General features: G+C 38.3%; 1 protein-coding gene across 1 annotated transcript; it reads right to left on the bottom strand.

Annotated features, from left to right (window-relative positions):
* Positions 1 to 5,299: 5,299 nt before the first annotated feature.
* On the bottom strand, positions 5,300 to 13,023 carry LOC126471521 (peptidyl-prolyl cis-trans isomerase NIMA-interacting 1-like). The gene is made up of 2 exons (XM_050099744.1): positions 13,007 to 13,023; positions 5,300 to 5,786 (listed from the first exon to the last, which is right to left on the bottom strand). The coding sequence occupies exons 1-2, from the start codon at positions 13,021 to 13,023 to the stop codon at positions 5,300 to 5,302; spliced, it is 504 nt and encodes a 167-aa protein (XP_049955701.1).
* Positions 13,024 to 27,452: the final 14,429 nt, after the last annotated feature.

Consider the following 27,452-nt stretch of genomic DNA (forward strand, 5'->3'; position numbering starts at 1 on the left):
TCAAGATTTCTTGCTACTTTAAATTTCTCCCATGCCCATCAGTGATGCAATAATGACTTCAGTATTTTTCCATATCATATCTAGTCATTAAGAGAATATTCACTTTCCTCCTTACCATACCATCCTTGTACTAACATCATCTCCTAAACAAATATTACCCTACTACCCATTTCCAGTTCTTCCAGTCTGCCTCTAAATCATCTGTAGCATATAGATCTTTTGTCAAATTTGTCATTTCATCATCATCTTCAGAATCAAAAATACTTTCTTCATCTTCTGAATTAATGATTTCACTAGCTGCAATATTCTCGCAACTAATCACTCAACTTCATCTCCCGTACAGGAATCCTCACTTATTTCTGCCAAATCGCTACATTACTTTCACATTCAATCTTCTACATCGACTCTTAATTCATGCTTTCATATTGAGCCATCGGTCCATTTTCATTAACATAAATAAGTGCACAAGTTCCATCCTTCGAGATATCCAAATCAGTAGTTTCAACTCTCGCAACTTCAGCACCTTTAACAATAAATCACTCACTTCTGCCGATACATAATAAAATTCATCACCAGCTAATGAGACTATTGATATGCCGACTTCATAGATCTCTTCACCTACTTTCTCCGATACAAAATCATCTTCATTACTTTCACCTGAGTTATTATCATTGTTGCTACTGACTAGAGCCTCATCAGAATTCATCATACATTCCAGCTCCACCAAATTCAGATTTACCTCTGATTACAGAATTTTCTCTCATACATACATTCATTCCATCATTTACTTTCTTTTCACTAAATGAATTCTCCAGTCACATATCATCATTATCATAGCTTTTAATGTATTTTACTATATTTCTTGCTCCTTCTTTGTTGTTGTGCAGCTTAAAATTATTCCCTTCTTTATTTTTATTTCTTATAACCTCCATCTCCAATATTTGTGGCTTCTTTGCCGAAATATAAACAGCCACAGAATTTTTAAAGTAACATGTCCTTTTCAATGCCAGTTAATTTCACAATATCCAGACCTGAGATGCGGCGATCTCTTTTAACAATCTCTTAGACTGACATTGCATTTCGTAAGGCTTCTGCCCCTCAGATCTTCTTTCCTGGTTTCTTTCCATTGTGAGAATTCCCATTTGAAAATTATAGTTACCATTGTGGTGATAATTATTTTGGTGATTATTGTAATTCCCATTCTGGTACTCATTTCCCTGTCTACTGTTCTCATTATGTGGCTTGAATTTCAGTGCCTGTTCAAGTTTCTCAATAAAATCTAAAAGGGAATCTGTCGGACTATGAACAAGATCCCATTGTAAAAATTTTGGTAATCATCTCTTGAATGTTGTGAACTCCATCAGTATTCCCAGTGGATAATTTATATGCATCAGCTTAGCTAGTTCAAGTAAAGAAATACTCTGCATTGACCCACAACTGTGTTTGAAACTTGACCCATTTAGGAACTCATTCTGTAGTTGGGTTTGCTTCATTTCATCCAGAAGTTGTTCAAAAAACAACTATCAAACAGCTCATATGCAGTAAATGAAGCACTCTTTAAATCTACCCATTATTGTGCGTTGCCCTCAAGCTGACTTCTTGCGAACTTAATTTTTGCCATTTCCATTCCTCTCACAAAACTCTCTACATGCACCAAGAAAATCTGCTGGATGGTATTTTCCATTGGTTGTAAAACACTTTGCCATTCTTGAACTAACCCAGTAGTAGGACGATTCACTGCTAAAGAATTTAATTTTGCCCGTACATCTTTAATCCCCTGTTCACTCTGCACAGCTTCTTTATTTAATCCCGACTGAAAATGTTCTCTATTTTTATGCACCTCCTTTCCACATTTTACAACTCTATGTCACAAATTGTTAACCAATGTAGTGGTCACTTCCTCAAACGTGAGACCTGAGTTTCTCCTGGTGTATACAATTTCCAAACAACTTACAGGAATTGAGCCAGTTAATATCTGTAGCGACCGTCGATACTTCGATGGGAGTACACCCTGCCATTTTCAAGGCAAATACTGCAACGGACAGGTGATGTACAAACCTCATTATTGTGCGTTGCCCTCAAGCTGCCTTCTTGCGAACTTAATTTTTGCCATTTCCATTCCTCTCACAAAACTCTCTACATGCACCAAGAAAATCTACTGGATGGTATTTTCCATTGGTTGTAAAACACTTTGCCATTCTTGAACTAACCCAGTAGTAGGACGATTCACTGCTAAAGAATTTAATTCTGCCCGTACATCTTTAATCCCCTGTTCACTCTGCACAGCTTCATTATTTAATCCCGACTGAAAATGTTCTCTGTTTTTATGCACCTCCTTTCCACATTTTACAACTCTATGTCACAAATTGTTAACCAATGTAGTGGTCACTACCTCAAACGTGAGACCTGAGTTTCTCCTGGTGTATATAATTTCCAAACAACTTACAGGAATTGAGCCAGTTAATATCTACAGCGACCGTCGATACTTCGATGGGAGTACACCCTGCCATTTTCAAGGCAAATACTGCAACGGACAGGTGATGTACAAACAAATTTAAAACCTTGGTTCTTGGAGTAATTCAGGAAAGATAACACACATACACTGAACACTAGTGCCACCAAAGATGACCAAAGTCAGAGATATTGATAGTGAAAAACTACGAACTAGCAGGTGAGATAACATTGATTCTGTCCCTCTGTTTTTTTGACAAGAGAGAAAGAGAGAGAGAGAGAGAGAGAGAGAGAGAGAGAGAGAGAGAGAGAGCAGGAGTCCAGTCAGAGTTTAAACAAAAATCTCCATTCCTGTTATAAGGTTGCTTGCTAATTTAATCTGAACAGCTTCCTTAATAACACAGTCCCAAAAGCTGGACATGCCTGCCAATATCTCGGTATTGCCATATAACATAGAATGACTAGTATCCAAACAATGTTAGACAGTAGCAGATATACCTGGCTGCTGTAATCACGTGTGCTGTTTATGCTTAATACATCGGTCCTGCACAGTCCTGATAGTCTGACCAATCTATGCCGTGCCACAGCTACAAGGAATGCGATATACGCCCGCCTTACGCAAACCGAGATCATCCTTAACAGAATCCAAAAGTACCCTAATTTTAGATGGAGGTCAGAAAACACATTCCACATCATATTTCTGTAAAGTCTGACTGATTTTGTTGGGAGTGCTTCCTGTGTAAGGCAAAAAGGCACTAGACTCAGGTGTCGATTCGGTATTATCATCAGTCACCCAATGCACAGTTGGTCGATAGTGCAACGCTCATTCATCTGTCTTTCTGATGAAATGTAGCTTCAAGATGGCTCAGCTCAGCTGGCAAAGTCTCAGTGTTGGAAATGACATGTGCCCTGTGTACCAAGGTATGAAGTACCCCTTCATGCTGAGCCAGATGGTGACAGCTATCAGCCTGATGTGGGTATACTTAAATAACAAGGGTTCCATTCGATCACCTGTAATTCATATAGGTGACAGAAAATTATCTCAATATCTTAGATGTTAATGAGCATCCTCTGATAACTGGCAGTCTTCATCCTAGTCAGCCTTGCCTGTCATACGGGCTACGCCATTCGCCCTCAAGGGCTAGCACCTGCATGACACCAGGACTATGTGCGCCACACGTCACCTGATCTACAATGTAGAGGAAAAAGTACGACTGTAAGCTTTAATGAATAAATTCTTGTCCACTAATGTTGTGTCATTAGTGCCCAGCGTTCCAACTTGTCTGCTCCTCCACACTCCATGCTCTGTCTTACTGAAAACAGCAGAGGTGCCAACCCAGGCAGCATAGTACTATTATTTCATCAGGATTCATTTTAGAATATATTTTTAAGGCAGATGTGTCAGATATAGTGTGCATGCATGTGAATTTATGCATATTTTTTGCCACATCAATTGTATATTTATAGTCATGAAGAGAAAATTTAAAAGTCTTGAAAATCAACCTGAAATCTGAAGTAATATCATTAAGTGATTTTTGACAATAATAAATATGATTACACATTATATTAATCATGAAATATGTGAGGTGTATCACTCAGATATAATGAGTGATTGAAAAGAAAGTGGATAAGATTGTAAAAAACCATGAAGACAAACATCTATGATGAGCAGAAGGCTCTGCCTTGTCACACATAAGAATGTGCTAAAAACATTACTTGGTCTGTATTTGCACTGGCTATAAATTTTAGAAAACATACAATTTACTCACTGCAGTTTGAATTATTGCAAATTTACAGGTTTCTGTTGCAGATCTCCAATAAAACTCTTGTCTGGAAGAACGACTGAGTAACTTTTGAGAACCAGTTTTTAAGGTATACGGCCAAATGTAAAACTAGTATAAGATTAATATGAGGGAGATTAAAATGACAGTGGAACATAGAAGCTTTTCTTTCCTTTTTGACTAAACTTAATACTTTTTACTATAGGTAATTTGCAAAGTATCATGCTAGCATTACAGATCATTGATTTATTTGGTTCTCCAGTTGTTAACAATCTGTTGTGTTTTCAAGTGCATCAGAGCTGAGTAAATGTGGCCTACCATATGTAATTATCACAGGACTGTACAATACAAATAGTTTCATACTACCCAGCATCATCACTGACCAAAGGTCAGATAAATAAATGAAGAAGTACTGTAGCTGTAGAAGAGTGATTTCCAGGGAAAATAATCAGCTTCAGACCCACAGCAATATTCTCTTTGGAAACAGTGGGCTACACAATGAAGTTTCAAGTTGTACGTAACTGTAATATATATTTTCATTATATACTGTATTTATGGTACTATATATGTGCTAAATAAATGAAAACTGCCAATAAATCTTTAAAATATACCTTCATATTTTATTATTTATAAATGCAATCTCTTTTCATCTTGCTCACAATTCTGTATTTTTCATTTGAATATAATACACATTTCAGGTAAGTAGAGTGTACTGTTTTGAATTTAACAGCAATAGTGATGCAAATATTGCAAGAAAATGTTGTTACAAAAATGCTTTTAAGCCCAAACCCAATGTGAGCTTCAATATTTTTGGAATCATGCCCTTGAAGTATCACCTTGGAACCACATCAAAGCGACATTTACCTTTCAAAATCATTATGGTGTCCCTCAAATTACAAAATATTGTTATGATATTCTTGAATTAACGAATTACACAAGTAAAATTGAGGTCACTCTTATAAACTATTACATTTCATTCATAGCTTACATGATAGTCCAGCAGGATTACAATTGTAATATATTCTGATTAAAATTATGTTTCTGTGCACAATGTACAGCTGCTCTTCCTATGCCGTACGTAAGATAATGTGAATCCCTGATTCAGTGTAGACTGGTCCACTAAGCTCGCTCACTCTAAGAGCAAATGCAGCCTCTTCAAATGGTTCCTGCATAACACCTCGACCAAATGTGCCCAAGTATCCACCCCTCTTTGCTGAACTGCAGTCTGAATACTTCTGGGCCAGTTCTGCAAATGATGCCACTCCTGTTACTATAAACTCAATAAATAACCTGATGAGACGTAGTGCATGCTTTTTGGAGCGTGTAATCTTTTTCTTTCTCCAAGAAGACGGCCTCCTTGAGTTGTTGTGCTTCACAAGCAAATGACTGCATTCAACTTCTTCTGGGCCACTGCTTGGTACAGGGGCAGCAGGTCTGCTTGGAGGATTCCACTGGCTCTCATTAGTATATTTATTATAGTAGTAATACTGTCCATATTTCTTGCTCAAACGTTTTCCCCATCCTGGTGGTAGTTCTTCCTGTTTCATAATGAATCTTAGAGGTAACTAAATCCCTTGTGGAATTAGTTGTAAATCTGAAACACAGAGAACAATAGCATGGTGAATAACCACAACACTCACAAACAGTTACATATGAGGTCAGAAATTAACAAAGGTGTGGAATATAGGACAATATATTTGATACCTAGTTCAGGAAAAATTCTACTAAGAATAAAGAATAGATGATTGCAACATATCATTGAGAGCAAATAAGATGAAAAAACAGTTCAGCTTCAGAAGGGATAAAGGTACAAAAGATGCAATTGGACTGTTACAAATAACTGAGGAAGATAGACGTTTTTGTTGACTTGGAAGAAACCTTTAATAGAGTTTGATTGTATTTAGGTATTGTGAAGCAGTTTGAAGTTAACTGGAAAGAAAGGAGACTGATAAGCAAACTGTGTATGATACAACAACTAAAAGTAAGGATAGGAGATGAGATGACAGAAGAAATTAAAGTTGAAGGGATGGTAGGCAAAGTTATGGCCTTTCACCAATTCTGCTTAACATCTGTTTAGGTCATTTAGTAGTAATAGTAATAGTAGTAGTAATAGTAGTAGTCATAGTAGTTGCATTTATACATGCATGGCTTTTACACAATCAGAAACTGTATACAGACATTTACATACTTAAAGGTTGCTGACTTGCTTCCATTATATTGACAATACCCCTATGATCAACTCAGCCTTCCTCTTCAGGTATGTGGACTCCAACCAAACTCTGAACTATAGTTGACCTCAGGCTGCTATTTATAGCAAAGTTCAATCCTTGATGTGCAGTGTGCCCTTTCATGCTGTTTTGTTTTTCAGAACTCACAATATTTGGTGAAACACGAATTCTCTCAGCATTTTCCAGCTGCAGTGGATGTGATTGCCAGCAAGATTTTAACAAATTTGGACCAGGACCCCAACCGTTAATTAATGCATGGTTATTGGGTTCTTCGCTATCTTAATTTTGATACACTCCTTAATTATACTGTCATAGAAACTTGGTGTTTTCAAAACAATAGTGGTCTGATCATATTTTGTTTTATGATTATATTCAAAACAGTACTGTTGATTTACTTGGTTGTCTTATTTGGGTATGTCACTGATGTTCCTTCAATCTTTCCTCAATTGTTCTGATGATCTCCCCAACGTAAGACTTGCCACATTCACACAGGATGTGATACACTCCTGGCTTTCAGAGACCTAGCTCATCTCTAACATTACAAAGAGTACTGCTTATCTTAGTTGAAGGTGAGACGTATCAAGTTGGAATCTAACCACACTTTTACGTATCTACTCTCAAGAATAATTAATTTTTTTTTTTCAGATATTCATTGTGTATCTAATGCAGTTGCACACATAACAGGTTATATGTATGGGAATATGTCAAAATGTTATTTATGCAAAACCTCATTCAAACATATATTTCAATTGTTTATATTCCTGATCACAATGATAACTTGGCTTTAATATAAACATGAGGAACTAAAACTTATGGATAAATGAATTTATGATAATGGCATATGATTGAAAAACATTTTGAGCTCATCAGCAGTGCAGGAGGTATTTTTGCCACTCATTCAAATGCAGATACTCCCACTTTCCAAAACATGTTCTGTAATTACCTGTAATCAATTAACTTACAAAATAATTGACATAGAAGGTTTGGACCCTCAAAATGTCGATCACTTATTATGCTTTGATAACAGCAAGATTCTGAATTTTGACAATATAATTTTATTGCTGTATCTTTTCTGATTCAGACAACACTCTCACTATCTAATTTAGTTAATAATTAAGAATATGAATAATTTTGGATCATAATATATTTATTTTAAGGTTGTTGCCATACTCGTAATTAGGGGATTTCAGACGACCTGTAATAAAAATGTTCCATATGCTTTTGAAAATTAATAACATGAAACATTTTTATAAACCAAAGAATAGTAAAGTCTTAGAATCCATGCAGAATAGGAACATCTAAACCAGCCAAATTTCAAAGCATTATGTAGTTTCAGAATTCACGTTGTGTTCCCACACTAGTCTAAATAATTACCCCTCCACCAAAACTGGCAGTCTGCACTTGGAAATCATACAGGTAACATCTCTTTGTCGGATCACATTAAGCTTGTGACTGACCAGTACATGAATATCATCTATATGTTAGTCTTTGTTAAAGTCTGCATTTCATAATTCTGTGTCGGTTAAGGTTATATTCTGTACCCTGAATTAATACATGCAACAAAAGAAGAATATGAAACTGTGTAATATGTTTCTGTCTTAAAATCTTGGATGAACTAGTAAATATTAAACTTGAAATTGCTAATGATCTGCAAACTCCAGTTATGGGACTGTGTTATAAATTCTGGTGACAATATTATCAGTTGTGTTTTGTGCACTGCTACTTTCATTGTCTGTCACTGTACATCATGCTGCAATGAAGTTTCATCGCTACTGTGATAAGATTTGCAAAATGAGGGAATCACATCCCTCTATCTGTATAAACTGTGAATTCTGAAACTGCCACTGGATGCATGAGCTCGACCAACAATATGTCCTGGGGCACAGCAGCCAACCAGCATGGATCAGCACAGATATAAACAACACAGCAAGTTGAGACAATGTGGCAATATACAATGTGCCTAGCAGATGATGTGGAGAGGGGGGAGGAAATAACAGTTGGCAGTAGCATCCAATATAAAGACAACACTAGGTAACATGTTCCTGTTTATTCACTGTGATCAACCGTTTTAGTCAGAATGAACAACTAAATCCTAGCAATACCAACACATTTTCCATAATGTGCATAACCAGTGGGAGGGGGGCCAAGCGGGTACTTTATGCCCACTATAAAAAAATTGAAAATAAATTCGTTAATTTTTGTTGACTCACATTAAATCATACTTTTCAAAGAGATACTCATGTGTAAGTAGGGTGCAAAATCAGAAAATATCTTTTAGCGCACTCTCAGCAGTATCAGTAATGTGTGCTACCTACAGGACTGTACTTTATGCCCAAGGTAAAAAAAATTAAAATGTAAAATTCATTAATTGTTGTTAAGTTTTACACAAACATATCTTTTAAAGAGATATTGATGTATAAGTAATGTTCTGAACCTGATAATTTTAATTATGACACTCACTGGGGAAAGTGACATCTACTACAAAGACTTAAATTTATGCGCTAAGTTTAACTGAAAAATTTAAAACATTTATATAATCTGATAAAAGAATCCATTAAAAGCAATAAAAAGTTTCCAGAATTCTAAAATATAAAGTAACTGAATAGATAACAATATTTTCAAGAAGTGGGCCAAAATACCTCCCCTTCCACCCCTTTGGTGTTGCAACGGTTAAAAGTAAAAGACAGTGTGTTGGGTATAACACCAGGTATGTCAGTAAAGGAAAATTTAGAGCTGGTAATAAAAAAGTTTAAGGGACAGTTGAAAGCCAGAATCAAAATACAGGAAAAGAACACGTGTAGTAAAATAAACTAATATTATAGTGAGATAAGAAGTATCAGAGAGTGTTTTGACAGTATGTAATCAGAATAGAACAATAGTATGGAAAGTGTAAGTAATGAAGTGGATTCAGTGCAAAACTGTTTATTAGAGAAAAAGGAAAATATTATAGAAAATTTTAATATGAAATTTGAGTTACACTCCTGGAAATGGAAAAAAGAACACATTGACACCGGTGTGTCAGACCCAACATACTTGCTCCGGACACTGCGAGAGGGCTGTACAAGCAATGATCACACGCACGGCACAGCGGACACACCAGGAACCGTGGTGTTGGCCGTCGAATGGCGCTAGCTGCGCAGCATTTGTGCACCGCCGCCGTCAGTGTCAGCCAGTTTGCCGTGGCATACCGAGCTCCATCGCAGTCTTTAACACTGGTAGCATGCCGCGACAGCGTGGACGTGAACCGTATGTGCAGTTGACGGACTTTGAGCGAGGGCGTATAGTGGGCATGCGGGAGGCCGGGTGGACGTACTGCCGAATTGCTCAACACGTGGGGCGTGAGGTCTCCACAGTACATCGATGTTGTCGCCAGTGGTCGGCGGAAGGTGCACGTGCCCGTCGACCTGGGACCAGACCGCAGCGACGCACGGATGCACGCCAAGACCGTAGGATCCCCACGCAGTGCCATAGGGGACCGCACCGCCACTTCCCAGCAAATTAGGGACACTGTTGCTCCTGGGGTATCGACGAGGACCATTCGCAACCGTCTCCATGAAGCTGGGCTACGGTCCCGCACACCGTTAGGCCGTCTTCCGCTGACGCCCCAACATCGTGCAGCCCGCCTCCAGTGGTGTCGCGACAGGCGTGAATGGAGGGACAAATGGAGACGTGTCGTCTTCAGCGATGAGAGTCGCTTCTGCCTTGGTGCCAATGATGGTCGTATGCGTGTTTGGCGCCGTGCAGGTGAGCGCCACAATCAGGACTGCATACGACCGAGGCACACAGGGCCAACACCCGGCATCATGGTGTGGGGTGCACGTCCGCATGTATCCCGTGCCACCCAACGTGCTCTAGAAGGTGTAAGTCAACTACCCTGGCCAGCAAGATCTCCGGATCTGTCCCCCATTGCGCATGTTTGGGACTGGATGAAGCGTCGTCTTACGCGGTCTGCACGTCCAGCACGAACGCTGGTCCAACTGAGGTGCCAGGTGGAAATGGCATGGCAAGCCGTTCCACAGGACTACATCCAGCATCTCTACGATCGTCTCCATGGGAGAATAGCAGCCTGCATTGCTGCGAAAGGTGGATATACACTGTACTAGTGCCGACATTGTGCATGCTCTGTTGCCTGTGTCTATGTGCCTGTGGTTCTGTCAGTGTGATCATGTGATGTATCTGACCCCAGGAATGCGTCAATAAAGTTTCCCCTTCCTGGGACAATGAATTCACGGTGTTCTTATTTCAATTTCCAGGAGTGTATTTGGTGATCAAATGAAGTCAATGAAGTAGAGGCTGATGATATGGGATAAGTGAAAGAACTGTTAACACAAATTTTAACACATGAAAGGATATTCAAGCAGAGTGTGTGGAAGTAATGAGTGACATTCTCGACGCACGTATTATTGATGTTGATCTAGTGTTAGCACAGGCAGTTGTTGATGTAAATACTGATACATAAGAGACTAATAGCAATTAAATAATTTTTGACATAGTGTAAGAAAATATTATTCATGTACAGGATGTGGAGGTTCAATCAGAAAATTATTGCTATAAATATTAATGCTTTAGGTGATACTGAAAGAGGGTGTGTGCTTTTAGTAGATGAGCATACCTCACATGGGCTTCATTTGAACAGACTTGGGAAAAGGTTCCTAGCACAAAAAACTAATTGAAAGAAGCACAGGCAATAGTTTTACTAGAAATTCAACAGTAATGACAAAATTTGTTTCATTGCCAACCACAGAAAGGAAAAATAGTGATTTTCTTCCACAGCAACACATTCCAGTAATAGCCAACACTCCAATAAGGTCTTTTTTAGGCTAAAGAACAGAAGAGAGCACAGTGTAAATGTTGTACCTTTTGATAATATAACTTTTGTGAAAACTAACATTAAGGAACTAGTTAAGAATACAATTGACAAGCTATATTGTTTAAAAATATTTCATCAGAATATAAGAAGTCTTTTGAATAAAAAAGAAGAGCTGCTGCTTTCACTGCAAGAAACAGCTGACACAGACGGAATTATTCCTGATGTGCTCTGCTTAACTGAACAAAACTTGGAACCCACAGAAATTAATCAGCTACATGTAAATAGTTATAAAATTGATTCTTCCTACTGTCGGGGCAACTTAAGACAAGGCAGAGTGGCAATTTACACATACAATACTATTAGGTCACAAGTTATAGATGCACACTACTGGCCACTAAAATTGCTACACCACGAAGCTGACGTGCTACAGACGCAAAATTTAACCGACAGGAAGAAGATGCTGTGATGTGGAAATGATTAGCTTTTCAGAGCATTCACACATGGTTGGTGCCGGTGGCGACACCCACAACGTGCTGACATGAGGAAAGTTTCCAAACCGATTTCTCATACACAAACAGCAGTAGACCGGCATTGCCTGGTGAAACATTGTTGTGATACCTCATGTAAGGAGGAGAAACACGTACTATCATGTTTCCGACTTTGATAAGGGTTGGATTGTAGCCTATCGCAATTGCGGTTTATCATATCGCGACATTGCTGCTCGCGTTGGTCAGATCCAATGACTGTTAGCAGAATATGGAATCGGTGGGTTCAGGAGGGTAATACGGATCAGCGTGTTGGATCCCAATGACCTCGTATCACTAGCAGTCGAGATGACAGGCATCTTATCTGCATGGCTGTAACACATCGTGCAGCCACGCCTCAATCCCTGAGTCAACAGATGGGGACGTTTGCAAGACAACAACCATCTGCACGAACAGTTCGACAACGTTTCCAGCAGCATGGACTATCAGCTCGGAGACCATTGTTGCAGTTACCCTTGATGCTGCATCACAGACAGGAGCGCCTGCAATGGTGTACTCAATGATGAACCTGGGTGCGTGAATGGCAAAATGTCATTTTTTCGGATGAATCCAGGTTCTGTTCACAGCATCATGATAGTCGCATCCGTTTTTGACGACATCACGGTGAATGCACATTGGAAGGGTGTATTCGTCATCGCCATACTGGTGTATCACCTGACGTGATGGTATGGTGTGCCATTGGTTATATGTCTCGGTCACCTCTTGTTCGCATTGACGGCACTTTGAACAGTGGACGTTACAATTCAGATGTGTCACGACCCGTGGCTCTACCCTTCATTCGATCCCTGCGAAACCATACATTTCAGGAGGATAATGCATGACCACATGTTGCAGGTCCTGTACGGGTCTTTCTGGATACAGAAAATGTTTGACTGCTGCCCTGGCCAGCACATTCTCCAGATCTCTGACCAACCGAAAACGTCTGGTCAAAGGTGACTGAACAACTGGCTCGTCACAATATGCCAGTCACTACTCTTGATCAACAGTGGTATTGTGTTGAAGCTGCATGGGCAGCTGTACCTGTACACGCCATCCAAGCTCTGTTTGACTCAATGCCCAGGCGTATCAAGGCCGTTATTACGGCCAGAGGTGGTTGTTCTGGGTACTGATTTCTCAGGATCTATGCACCCAAATTGCGTGAAAATGTAATCACATGTCAATTCTAGTATGATATATTTGTCCAACAAATACCCGTTTATCATCTGCATTTCTTCTTGGTGTAGCAGTTTTAATGGTCAGTAGTGTATCTAAATACTGTATTGAACAGCAGTTTGAATGTTGTGCAGTCAAATTAGAGCTTAAAACACAGTTCCTGAACATAGTAACAGTTTACAGGTCACCTATGGGAGACATTCAAAAATTTCTCTCTCAGCTAGAAACAGTTCTTACTAAACTTTATAGAAACAGTAGTAATGTCATCGTATGTGGTGACTTTAACGTAAACTTACTCACAAAAAATAGCAACCAGAAATTATTAGAATCACTATTGTTAACCTTCAATCTGCTCCCCATGATCTCATTCCCAACAAGAGTACATGGGCACAGTAAGACCCTGATTGACAACCCTAAAATTGCCAGCAGAAAAACAACACATGGCCATTGTAACAAAGTTAAACATGTTAGAACAATAAATGCTGAACCTACTTGCTTGTTCAGAAATAGTTTATGGCATGAACAATGGGAGGAAGTATACCAGGCTGACACAGAGAATGAGAAGTTCAACTCTTTCCTGAACAGTTTCTTTCCCGCAAAGACAGATTAAAATCAAACCAACCCGTAGTAAAAGGAAAGAGTGGCTAACTACTGGCATAAAAATATCATGTAACAAAAAGAGAGATCTGTATGTACAACAGAGGACTAGTACAGACTCAGTAGTAAAGTTACATTACAAGAAATACTGTAAAATTCTAACTAGTGTAATAAAGAGTGCCAAAAAGTTGCACTATGCACAAAAAATTAGCAACTCAAACAATAAAATAAAGACCATATGGCACATCATAAAAAGTGAGACAAATAGGAACATAAAACCTGATAATAATAAACACAAAGTTGCAACCTCAGATTTCAACAATTTTTTTCTTTCTAGAGCTGAAAAAACAGTGAACCATAATAAACAGGCTCACACAGAAGCTATTGAACCACTTAACCACATGCAAATAACATCTAAAGTAGCACTTCATTTCAGAAGTACAACCCCTAAAGAAATTGAAAAAACCATAAAATTACTCAAAAACTCAGATTCCCGTGGATACAATGTCATATCAAGTAGGATTTTAAAATAATGTGTAGACTTAATCAGTTATATATTGTGCTATTTGTGTCACCAATCTATGGAAACTGGTGTGGTCCTAGATAGATTAAAACATACAGTAGTGATGCCAATCCGCAAAAGTGGAGCAAGGGATGAAATATCCAACTATCGGCCCATCTCCCTGCTGTCAATACTCTCGAAGGTATTTGAGAGAATAGTGTATGATAGGATTTATAGTCACACTACACAAAATAGTTTCCTGGCTCCTACACAGTTCGGCTTTCGTAAGGGCTCCTCCACAGACAGAGCTATATTTAACCTAACAGATGAAATTTAGGTGAACTAAATTACAAAAGGTATCCGATGGGGATATTTTGTGACCTTGCCAAGGCATTTGATTGTGTAGATCACAACACACTCTTAAAAAAGCTTCCACATTATGACATTAAAGACAAATCTTTGACTTGGTCAGAATCATACAGGAAGCAAAGGGTTGTCTTAAGGGGGACAGGTACAGCATTAAAATCAGACTTGGGAAATATGAAGTATGGAGTCCCGCAGGGCTCAATTCTTGGGCCATTAATTTTCCTGTTCTACATTAATGATCTACCAATCACAATTAACAACAGAGCAGAAATAGTAATGTTTGCCGATGACACAAGTATCCTCGTAAAAGGACCCAACTCCACAATGCAGGATAAAGCCATGACAGTCTCTACTCAAGTACAAATGGTTCACTGCGAATAGCCTAACCTTAAATCTTTCAAAAACCAATATAATACAGTTTCTGACAAAAGATAAAAAAATAAAGCTCCTGAAATACATGTTAACAATCACAAAATTAATGAAACCACACATACAAAATTCCTATGTATCCAGATAGACAGTCACCTAAGATGGAAAGAACATATTGATCAGCTGGTCAAGAAACGTAGCTCATTGTGCTTTGCACTAAGAGCTCTCCATCAGTTTGTAGAAAGAGAAATAATGTTGGTGTCATATTTTGCATATTTCCGTTCTCTTCTGGGTAAATGCTGCAGGTGTTGAAAAAGTATTCAGAATACAAAAATGAGCAGCAAGGCTAATATATAGGGTCTCTAATGGGACATCTTGCAGAGGTCTCTTCAAATCTCTCAGGACGCTTACCATCACACGTCAGTATATTACTCACTGATGTTATTTGTAGCCAACAACAGGGAATTGTTTCAGAAAAATTGTTACATCCACATCCATGACACAAGACAGGTGAAAAATTTTCAACATGGATCTGCAACTCTCACTAAAGTACATAGGTGAGTTACTGAATCAGGTATAAAGGTCTTCAATAAGCTCCCCATCAATATAAAAAAAGGAAATAAATAATGTACAGGTTTTCAAAAGGAAACTAAAATTATTCCTCATCGAACAAACTTTCTATAAAATGAATGAATACTTAGAGCTATAAGGTATAAGAGTGGGTGAAACTGCCTAAGAAAAGCACTCCTCTAGAGATAAAGTGTGATGCTGTTACTTGTAGTTTAATTGAAATTGTGGTGATATAATGTAAATTTATCTGTTTCATTATGAGAAAACGTGAACTCCCATGTATCTCACTCTCTTGAGCATTCACTTAAACCTTTTCTTAAGGAATGCAGTTAAAATTTGTATTCAATTCAAACCATGACCACGAAAAAAATTTACTTGCTTATATACCGAGTGATCAAAAAGTCAGTATAAATTTGAAAACTGAATAAATCATGGAATAATGTAGATAGAGAGGTACAAATTGACACACATGCTTGGAATGACATGGGGTTTTATTAGAACCAAAAAATACAAGAGTTCAAAAAATGTCTGACAGATGGCGCTTCATCTGATCAGAATAGCAATAACTAGCATAACAAAGTAAGACAAAGCAAAGATGATGTTCTTTACAGGAAATGCTCAATATGTCCACCATCATTCCTCAACAATAGCTGTAGTTGAGGAATAATGTTGTGAACAGCACTGTAAAGCATGTCCGGAGTTATGGTGAGGCATTGGCATTGGATGTTGTCTTTCAGCATCCCTAGAGATGTCGGTCAATCATGATACACTTGCGATTTCAGGAAACCCCAAAGCCAATAATCGCACAGACTGAGGTCTGGCGACCCGGGAGTCCAAGCGTGACAAAATTGGCGGCTGAGCACACGATCATCACCAAACGATGTGTGCACGAGATATTTCACGCATCTAGCAACATGGGGTGGAGCGCCATCCTGTATAAACATCGTACGTTCCAGCAGGTGTTTATCAGCCAGGCTGGGGATGATGTGATTCTGTAACATATTGGCGTACCTCTCACCCGTTACGGTAGCAGTTACAAAACCAGAATCACGCATTTCCTCAAAGAAAAAAGGTCCAATAATGGTAGATGTGGTAAATCCAACCCATACCAAAACAGTTATAGGATTTTCGGTAGCCAAAATTCTGCAGTTGTGGGCATTGACAGACCCTCGGAGCACGAAATGAGCTTCGTCGGTCCACAACATGTTACTGAACCAATCATCATGTTCCGCCATCTTTTGATACGCCCACACCGCAAATGCCCTCCGCTTCACTAAATTGCCAGGTAACAGTTCATGATGCGATGGATTTTGTACAGATAGCATCAGAGGGTACGCCTAAGTGCCAACCAAACAGTAGTGTATGGAATGCCGGTGCAATGTGCAACTGCATGAGCACTGCCTTCCCTGTGCATAGACGAACCCGCTGCAGTCTCCATTTCTTCCTGAACTGTCTCCGCAGCATTACGCCTTGTGCTCGGTCGGCCACATGGGGTCTATAGTCGAAACAACCCATGGCTTCGAACTTCGAAATGATTCTCGCCACAGCTGCATTTGTCAACGGACCTTTACCCATTTGAATCCCCTTCCTATGGCGATAGGATCATAATGTTGAACTAGCACATTCCCCATTCTGATAATACAGCTTCACTAAAAGCGCCTTCCCAGGTAACATCAACATGCTGCGACTGCTGGTGCATCTGATTCTCTCTCTCATTACAGCTCCTTTTATACATGATTGTCATGCATAGTCACTGACGTTTTGCTGTCCAGCACCATATGTTGGACATTCTGTGTTTTTTTTCCCTAATAAAACCCCATGTCATTCCAAGCATGTGTGTCAATTTTTACCTCTCAATCTACATTATTCTGTGGTTTATTAAGTTTTCAAATTTATACTGACTTTTATTACTTGTACACTGGCTGTATAATATATAATCAACAGGACCAAATAAATAAATAAATAAAGAGCTTCTGAATAGAATACATGATAGTGTGAATGAAGGCCAGGTTGAGAGAGACTGTAGTATTTTGATGATTAGTAATAATGTAAATTATTTACCATTAATGAAATATAGTGCAAGTGATGTTAAAAGACTGTGTACAAGCAGTAATTAAAATAGTTGTCAAAGATAAGGAGCTTGTTAGTAAGAAAAACACGAAAAATTTGTAGTTGGTACTGAAGTCAGTGAAAGATAAACAGTAAAAGCAGATGTAGATAAGGTTGTAATGAACAGTGTGTATGTTGAAAGGAAGGGAAAATCAAAATAGATTGCCGATAAGTTGCCAACAGCAGCTGTTGTTAAATTATTAAAGTTTAAAGATGAGGCAAATAATGTGATGGGGAGAGTAAGAGCTCTTTGTCTTCATTTTAAAGCCAGTGATTGGAAAAGAGTGGTGTTTAATATAAATGTATAAAAAGTAATTTTTATATGTTAGTAATGTTCTTTGCTTGTATGTTCATTGAATACAAAGTGGTCAGAGCATTTATGTTTACTGGGTGTAGGAAGTATACAAATTTTGTGGTATGTGGCACAGGTTGAGCAAACATTATAAAATATAAAGGTGGAACTACACCCCCATTTGCAAAAAGAGGTGTTGGAGATGGGAGACATATTCATAGTGAATCCACTAATTGGTAGCAGGTGCATTACACTTTAATGAGCACACTACTGCAAAGTCATCACCAATCTGCATAATTCTATCCTTTCTCTCCAGAATCAGGCTATTCTCTGACTATCCTATCCTTAGTTTATAAGAAGAACTGGACAGTTCTCTCTTACTATCCAAAAACGTAAATAAAGATATAGCATGTCAGTGCTCAAATTTTATATGAATATTTTTGGGTTAAAGGTTTTGTAAGTTCACGTATTGATAGTAAGTAAGAGAATGGAAAAGCATACAATGTTTACTGAAGTTTATAATGAAACAGCTTATGTTTCTGAGGGCTCTAATGATGAAAAATTATGTGTCAAAAATGATAAATTTATTTCATCTGGAAACACAATGCAATATACGAGGTAAGCCACTGTATAATAAAATACTAATTGACAGAAAATATGGAGAAACTATAAATATAAACTTAATGAAAAATTTATATTAGCAGCAGAAAAAGATCTTTAAAGTATGTGTTTCAGTAATACATCTGGAAATATATGAAACTGAGAAAGTTATTAACACAGTTTAAAGTGAAATTGATTTTGTTTGTATATATGAAAGCTCAAGTTTTCAGTATGTGCCTTGTTATAAGCCTTCAGGCTAAGATTAAGAATATGTCAGTAAAAATAAATAATGCTGCCTTCAGTGAAGTTAATTAAGAACAGTGTGTCTTGAAAAAGCCCTTCAGGTGTTAGGAAAGTGGAGTACAATGAGTTTTCTGGCTCTCTGCTTTTGTCTGTAGTGTGCTAGGAAGTAATCTTTTCTCAAAAATATTGAACTGGGAATATATTGGTATCGCTGCTTATGTATCACTTGTGAAGTGGGCAGGCTTTACTGCTGCACACATGCACTGTGCTCAGGGAAGAGACTATTGTAACAGTGTGGTGACAGTAATTCATGACATACATGCTTGTCATAAATGTATTTATTCAGCACAAATGGGTAAATAACAACTGACAAAAAGAAATATATTGGTAAGTTCTGTTAACTGGTGATTGTAGTACATGGTGTTTTCACAATGGTCCCACTTGAACACCGTCCTGGAACGTATAGACTCCCCAGTGATGAGCTTGTCAACAGATCATGTGACTGCAGGAGAACAATGTATGCATGTCCAGAATGAAGTAAACTTTCTTCACAACTACGCAGCACTATGTACTTCATGAACATGAAAAAATGAAAGCAAAAATGAACAGACAGCCAAAATAAACTTCCATATATGTTGGTGGGGAGTTTACATTGGTCTCAACCCTTGTGGTCATCGGGTTGGAGAAATACTCCCTGGAGAAACATGTCTGCCCATACAGTGGTTCAGCTGACACTACTGTAGGTTTTGCTGACCACACCTGTGTGTGCCACACATGTTGCCAGAATTTCACCTGTCAGTAACTCTGCCCACCAGTGGCTACCTGACACCACTAACTTGTGCCAACTATGAGCAGCTCTGGTCCATTCACGCATTTCTGCAGCACGGCTGCCACACAGATCTTCTCATTGAGAGCAGAGCTTGGGAGCTGAGAAAAATGGTGGGCATCTGGCCTGTGGTTGGCTTGTGTGACAGATATGTGGGCTTCACATGCTTTATAATGAAGTTACTGTGAGCGCGATGGTGGTGGGCCTGTCAGTGGTGACTGGGCAGTGGTACTTAATGTCAGCGTGCAGGTCCAGCCAGGAGCAGCATGCCGTGGCCTCACACAGCTGGCTAGTGACAGCAGCAGCAGGCCCACTGGATGTGAACAGTTTGTAGTAACATGTGGCTGGACTCGAGGTTGTGAGTCACATGGAAACACATTGCCTTGAAGAACACTGATAATAAAAGGCAACAAAATAAAGTGTTCACAAATTGCACATTGTTTGGAATGGCATAAAATAATAGAGGTGTTCTGACATCACCAAGTTGCTCTTTGGCCTGCACTTATACCCACAGATGTTTACTGTGTTGATTTGTCAACGAGGTCATCATTGAAGTGGCTGGAGGACTTCAAATGGCAGAGTGACTTCCCGTTGTTGAGTGCACTGAGCAGTTCGTGGGTCATGATCAACTTACACGTCAACAATGTCACTGTAGCCTTCATTCTGAAAGAAGTGTGTTGGTGTGACAAAAAGTTGGCTCATTGCAGGACTAACATGTAAATGGCAATATCAATGTGTTACTCCTTCAATATGGTTTGCTGCTGCTACTCATTACAGTTATTGTTTGTAAATAAGCAAAGCAGGGATTCTGATGTTTAATTATTGATATAATTAAGTAATGAGCTTTATGGAGCTGTGATGTATTAAGTAATGGAGAAGTTTATTGTAATGAATTGATGAGATATGAGATATATGAATTGAGAAAATAATGCAATATTGTGAGATATATGTGAAACAGTGATGTGGAGGGACCCTGGCTTTGTAGAAATTTCTTTTCTGAATGCACTTCTTCAGTCAACAGGTACATAAGTAGAGAAATAAATGAAATAACTGGCACTGACAATTGGTAAAGAATGACAAAGCACAAGAGTGCACTGTTTTGTTGTAATGACACCTCTAAATATTAAGAGGCAACTTGTTGAGATCCTACTTAAAAGTATGACATTTTATGCAGTAACATTCTCCATGAGAAATAATGGTAATAATAGAAATCTTCTAAGGAATAATTTGAAAAGGCTAACTGAATTATTAATTGGTATGATGACTTGCTGCATACAAGCTGCTGCAAAATTTGTTTCAGTGACTCTATAATTTTTATATCCTATCTGATGTTATTGTTTTTCTTTTTTGGAGGTATGTTCCATCTATCCAACAAACTAAAGGCAGTTTCTTTATTGCCATACACATTCCACCTTCTTTATTTGGGAAACATTTTCAGTGGCCTGCAATACATGTTTCTGACATAAATTAAAAATTGCTATGACTTTCACTAACTCGATTGGTATGTTCAAAAAGGTTGAGTGGTCATATTTCAGAAGAGACCAACTGAGTAAATAAAGTAGCTTCCATTTTCATGTAATTTCCCTACGTATTAGATTATAAATTTTCATGGTTATATTATACTATAAAAACTAAACTAAACTTCTCCCGAACAGGCCATGAAGGCCCAACAGTACCGACAGGCCGCTGTGTCATCCTCAGCCCATAGGTGTCACTGGATGCGGTATGGAGAGCCATGTGGTCAGCACACCGCTCTCCCAGCCATATGTGAGTTTCCGAGACCGGAGCCACTACTTCTCAATCAAGTAGCTCCTCAGTTTGCCTCACAAGGGTTGAGTGCACCCCGCTTGCCAACAGTGCTCGGCAGACCGGATGGTCACCCATCAAAGTGCTAGCGCAGCCCGATAGTGCTTAACTTCGATGATCTGACAGGAACCAGTGTTACCACTGTGGCAAGGCCATTGGCGGTTATATTATACTGCTAACTGTAAATGCAAATTATGAAGAACAAATGCAAATGATGAGAAAACAACTTTATTACAGGTAGAAATATAAGAACTCCTAATGGAATAATGTTAAAAATTTGTTTGTTTTTCCATTTTTACAAATGATGAGCACCACCTTGTCCATGGACTCAGATCAATATGTAGAGGAGGATTCACAGCATGGACCTACAGTAGGCAGTGAGAAAATTTGTGCTAGCAGTGAGTGAAACAATCAAGTATTGTAAATACTTTTTGTACTATCTATTATGATGATATGCTGGTGTATTTTTTTTTTTTTTTTTAAGTTTTGTGAAATGATGACATGAAAAGGATGACCAGTGAAGTTGTTAGGTAAAAAATTATTTTAGGTACCACATTTTAAGGTGAACTTAAAAGTATTGTGAGGATACTACTTTTTTCAGGGTTTCTGAACAAATGCAGAAGACTCTTATAGGTCATTGAATTATCCAGTCAGCTGTTTGTTAATGACTGGCTGTCTATTTAATGAGGGGGTGAAGAGACATAGTAAGTTGAAATCTAATCTGTCTGTTATGTTTCTTACTCCCAAGAATAACTAAAATTGTGTTTACACATTTACAGTAGATATCCAGTGCAGTTGCATATGTAATAGGTAATATTGTGCACCTCACAAAACAAAAATACATAGTATGCTGTGACCATAAAATCATCAAGTCACAGTTGGAATTGGTCAACTCATGCAAATACCTGGATGTAACACATTGTAAGAACATGAAATGGAATGATCACATAAGCTCAATTGTGGGTAAAGCAGATGGTATTCTTCAGTTTATTAGTAGAATAATGGGGAAGCACACTCAGTTTACAAAGTAGATTACTTACAAATCACTCATGTGACCCATTCTAGAATATTGCTCAAGTGTGTGGAAGCTGTACCAAATAGAATTAACAGGGGATATTGGACGTACACAGAGAAGGGCAGCACGAATGGTTACAGGCTTGTCTGACCCACGGGAAAGTGTGACAGAGATGATGATGAAACTGCACTGGCAGACTCTTGAAGATAGATGGTGAGGACAAGATTAGAATAATTACAACATGCACAGAGGCATTCAAAGAATCATTCTTCCCATGCTCCATACATAAATGGAATGGGAAGAAAACCTAATAGCTGGTACGATGGGACAAACCCTCTGCGTTTGCAGAGTATGGATAAAGATGGAGAATATGTCAAATTGTTATTTATGCAAACTCTCATTTAGACTTATATTTCAATTCTTTGTATTTACAGAAACATGAGTAATTTAAACTTAAAGACATTTAAAATTATGACAGTGGCACATAACTGAAAAACATTTTGAACAAACCAAGAGCATAGGAGATATTAAACTTCCTGGCAGATTAAAACTGTGTGCCTGACCGAGACTCGAACTCGGGACCTTTGCCTTTCACGGGCAAGTGCTGCGTCGGGCACACAGTTTTAATCTGCCAGGAAGTTTCATATCAGCGCACACTCCGCTGCAGAGTGAAAATCTCATATAGGAGATATTGTTACCACTCATTAACCACCAGCTGCCTACTTTGGTTTAGGGACCGATGACCATCGTAGTCTGGTCTTTCCACTCCCACAAACCAACCAACCAACCTACTTTGGTTTAATGACTGCAAGATTCTGAACTTTGAGAATATATTTTTATTCCAATAATTTTTCTGAATCAGACAGCACCTCTCACTATCTAATTCAGTCAACAATTAAGAATTTGAATAAATTCGGACCATAAAATATTTATTTCAAGATGGATGCTATACTCATAAGTATGGGATTTCAGATGACCTGTAATAATAATGTTCCATTTGTTTTTGTGAATTAATAACATGAAACATTTTTTAATATACCAAACAATAGCAAATTCTTAGAATCTGTGCAGAATATTAAAATCTATGCAAGCCAAATTTCAAAATGTCACATAGTTTCAGAATTCACATCATGTTCTTACACTAGTCCTTAAACACTCACCCCTCTCCCAAAATTGCAGTCTGCACCCAAAATTCATACAACTGTCATCTCTATTTTGGATCACATTACAACACCGGGACATTACATATATGTTGGTTTGTGTTAAAGTCTGCATATTGAGAGCATGATGTTCACAAATCTGTGTTTCTTAAAGTTATATTCTGTGTCTCAAATTAATACACACAGCAAGTGTGTTTGTGGAGAATCTGAAACTGTGTAATATGTTTCAGTCTTAAAATCTCAGGTGAACTAGTAAATATTAAACTTAAAATTGCTAATGACCTTATAACTCCAGTTAGAGGATGGTGTTATAAATTCTGGTGACAATACTATAAACTTTATTTTGTGCACTGTTACTTTCATGTGTCTGCCACTGTACATCATGCCCCTATGAACTTTTACCAATACTACAACAGTGTGCCATGATCAGGTGATTCTTCTTCCTTATTATTTGCAATGGAAGAGATGCACATTCTTTTACCCGTACAAAATTTGAATTGTGAAACTGTTAACTAGCAATCAATGATGATAAAGTTCAATTAATGTGGGATGAACCATTTTTAAAATGGATTTCTTCTTTGGTCTACTCATTTGGTATTATCTCTATTAGCATTAATTTCCAGGGTATCATTTCAGTATTAGATAATGGACTTCAAAATTTGTCAAAACTAAGTCCAACGTCAAACAACTGGTAAGTGTACATCATGAAGGAGACTGAAATTCACTAGATACCATGTTTCCATAGAAATCTACCAATCTTTTTCAATATCAGGCCAGTATAAGTTATGAAAGTAATTTTTGGTTCTCTTCATTGATCTCAGTCACAACCTCTGCCCCACACATTCTTGATTTTGAATGTATCACCTGTTCAGTTTGATGGTCTGAGTACCCACTCCTTTGGAACACTATATGTGGATGCTGTAATTCTTTGGCAAGTATCTCATAGTCTGGAAGTGTTTGAGTCTATTAACTAGAGTCTTTATCACCAAATTTCCCTGTGACAGATGGTGATGGCTTGAGGTGTGGCAACAGAGATCAGTGTGTTGGTTTCCTGTATACACTGTGACCTAGTGATTCCTCCATTCTTCTAGGAGTGTACACCTCTGAAATGGTCATATGAGGTGTGCACTGTGGTCACAGTGACTCTCAATTATTTGCTGGAGCAATTATCTGAAAATAGAATATTTTATAATGAAATTGGACCCTCATGCACTAAACTCATTTCATTTCACCTCTCTCATGCACTTTTTCAATCAATATTAGTATTAACGCATTCAAAATTCGAGACTAAATAAAAATTGTTCTGGAAACTTTTCAATGAGGAAACTTAAAAGTGATTCTGATCTAAAGACCTTATTTGCACTTTAAATAAATTAATAAGCTATTCATTTAATGAAATACACATTACACAAATATTTTGAGTTGTCTTCAATTGTTCATAAATCCATTCATTCATTATTTCTGCACTCTTGGAGTAAACACTATAATGTTACTGGCAACTGGCCAGCCTCTTCTTTTAAGGACAGTTGTGTTTCAACAATGACCATTTTTACTGTGGATGACTCTAACTTCTTCATTGCTGTTTGAAGATTTAGGAGACTGATCAATTTTGCTTCAGAATCAGTTTCATCACCATAGTCACTTACGTCACTTTCATACCTGAGTTCTACTGACAATGCTTCCCATATAGCACTTTCCATTAGTAAAATGGCATTCCTGTGTGCCATTTTCACATAAATGAACTTTGTGCTAAGTGACAGAAGAGGTACACAATGTGTACTCCCAGTTCACAATGACCCATCAAAAAATATTTCTGTTAAATTAGATGACAATGTCTCATAACTTCAAACGTAAATCCTCTGCTCGGTCTTACTCAATGTTGAACTTAAAGTGGTGGCAGCAGACTGTGTACACTAAGTGATCAAAAGTATCCGGACACCTGGATGAAAATGACTTACAAGTTAGTGGTGCCCTCCATTGGTAATGCTGGAATTCAATACGGTGTTGGCCCACCCTTAGCTTTGATGACAGCTTCCACTGTCACAGGCATATGTTCAATGAGGTGCTGGACGGTTTCTTAGGGAATGGTAGCCCATTCTTCACAGAGTGCTGCATTCAGGAGAGGTAACGATGTCGGTCGGTGAGGCCTGTCACGAAGTTGGCGCTCCAAAACATCCAAAAGGTGTTCTACAGGATTCAGCTCAGGACTCTGTGCAGGCTAGTCCATTACAGGGATTTTACTGTCATATAACCACTCCACCACAGGCCGTGCATTATGAACAGTTGCTCAATCGTGTTGAAAGATGCAATCGCCTGCCCCGAATTGTTCTTCAACAGTGGGAAGATGACATTCACCAGACATTTGCCATACCCACACCCTGCCATCAGATTGCCATTGTCCATAACTGCTGCAGAAGTATCAGCATTCATCACCCCACACAAAATTGTTCCACTGTTTAATCATTCAATGTTTATGCTCCTTACACCAAGCGATGCGTCATTTGGTATTTACCAGCGTGATGTGTGGCTTATGAGCAGCTGATCGACCATGAAATGCAACTTTTCTCACCTGTACTGTCATAGTACTTGTAATGGATCCTGATGCAGTTTGCAATTCCTGTGTGAATTTCTGGATAGCAGTCTGCCTATTACACAATACGATCCTCTTCAACTGTCAGTGGTCTCTGTCAGTCAACACATGAGGTCGGCCTGTACGCTTTTGTGCTATACATGTCCTTTCACATTTCCATTTCACTATCACACTGGAAACAGTGGACCTAGGGATGTTTAGGAGTGTGGAAATTTCATGTACAGACGTATGACACAAGTGACACCCAATCACCTGATGACGTTTGAAACCCGTGAGTTCCACGGAACGCCCCATTCTGCTGTCTCACAATGACTACTGAGGTTGCTGATATGGAGTACCTGGCAGTATGTGGCAACACAATGCACCTAATATGATAAACATATGTTTTTGGGGGTGTCCAGATACTTTTGATCACATAGTGTGTGTGCAGTGGTGCATGCAGAGTAACAAACAAAAAACTCCAGAGTCAGAGTGACCCTGTTGTATACTTCTATGGTTGACTAACATGTTGAGGAAATATGGTTGGTCCTCTTTTTTAAGTTTGATGATGAATTTTATATTGCGATGAATGTAGTTTAAATTTCCAGGAACTCTTGGAAACTCTTCCACTTCATGTAGCCACCACGTGTAGTGATAACAGACAACCCATTGCCACACCATCAGTTTTCTTATAATATTTTCCATCAAACAGCAAATAAGTAGATAACAGAACGTGACTAAAAGCTCTGTGAAGCAACTGTTGAACCTCTCGGTGATTAGTTCCAAGGAACCAGAAAGTTGAAGTCACATAATGTGGAAAATACATCAAAATTGACCACAATATCTGTATTCCAGAGCCACAATTGACTGACGTGGTATGCAAACACAGTGGATTTGTAGATGTGGTGTTCATGCAGCCCCACGTATTTGCTGAGAGTGGATTTCAGGTAACTTCCTAGCTGGTAAGTAGGTGTGCCTAAATTACTAAGTATCGCTCTTCAAGGAATTTCTTTCTTGTGTATCTTAGGAAGACCAGATAGTCATGGTGGTACTGATACTTATGTTTTAAGACCCATTATGATGTTAGATGGTGTGATGAAGGAAGCTGGGATCTCTTTACTTCCTCTCTTGTTTTGACATCTCCCTCCATAAATTCATTTTATTTTCATTTTTGCCTAATTACCATTAACATGCATGAGTATAATCTGCATTTACATAAAAGAAAAAGTTTGACCCTCAGTCTTGTGAAGTATAGCACCAGGTCTAATTTTGTACTTATTTTTGTGTTTGTAATTAATTTCCTAATTTATTTTGACCATTCCTAGTCAATATTTTTTGTTACAGGGTGAAATCAGTAATTGTTTTGTGACTTAGATTCAATTGTTGACATATAAACAAATATCAATTCTGCACTAATTATAAACATTTGGAAGAAGAACTACTAGGTTTCTTAAAGTATTT

Source organism: Schistocerca serialis, chromosome 3 (genome assembly GCF_023864345.2).
Source record: "Schistocerca serialis cubense isolate TAMUIC-IGC-003099 chromosome 3, iqSchSeri2.2, whole genome shotgun sequence".
NCBI classification, from domain to species: domain Eukaryota; kingdom Metazoa; phylum Arthropoda; class Insecta; order Orthoptera; family Acrididae; genus Schistocerca; species Schistocerca serialis.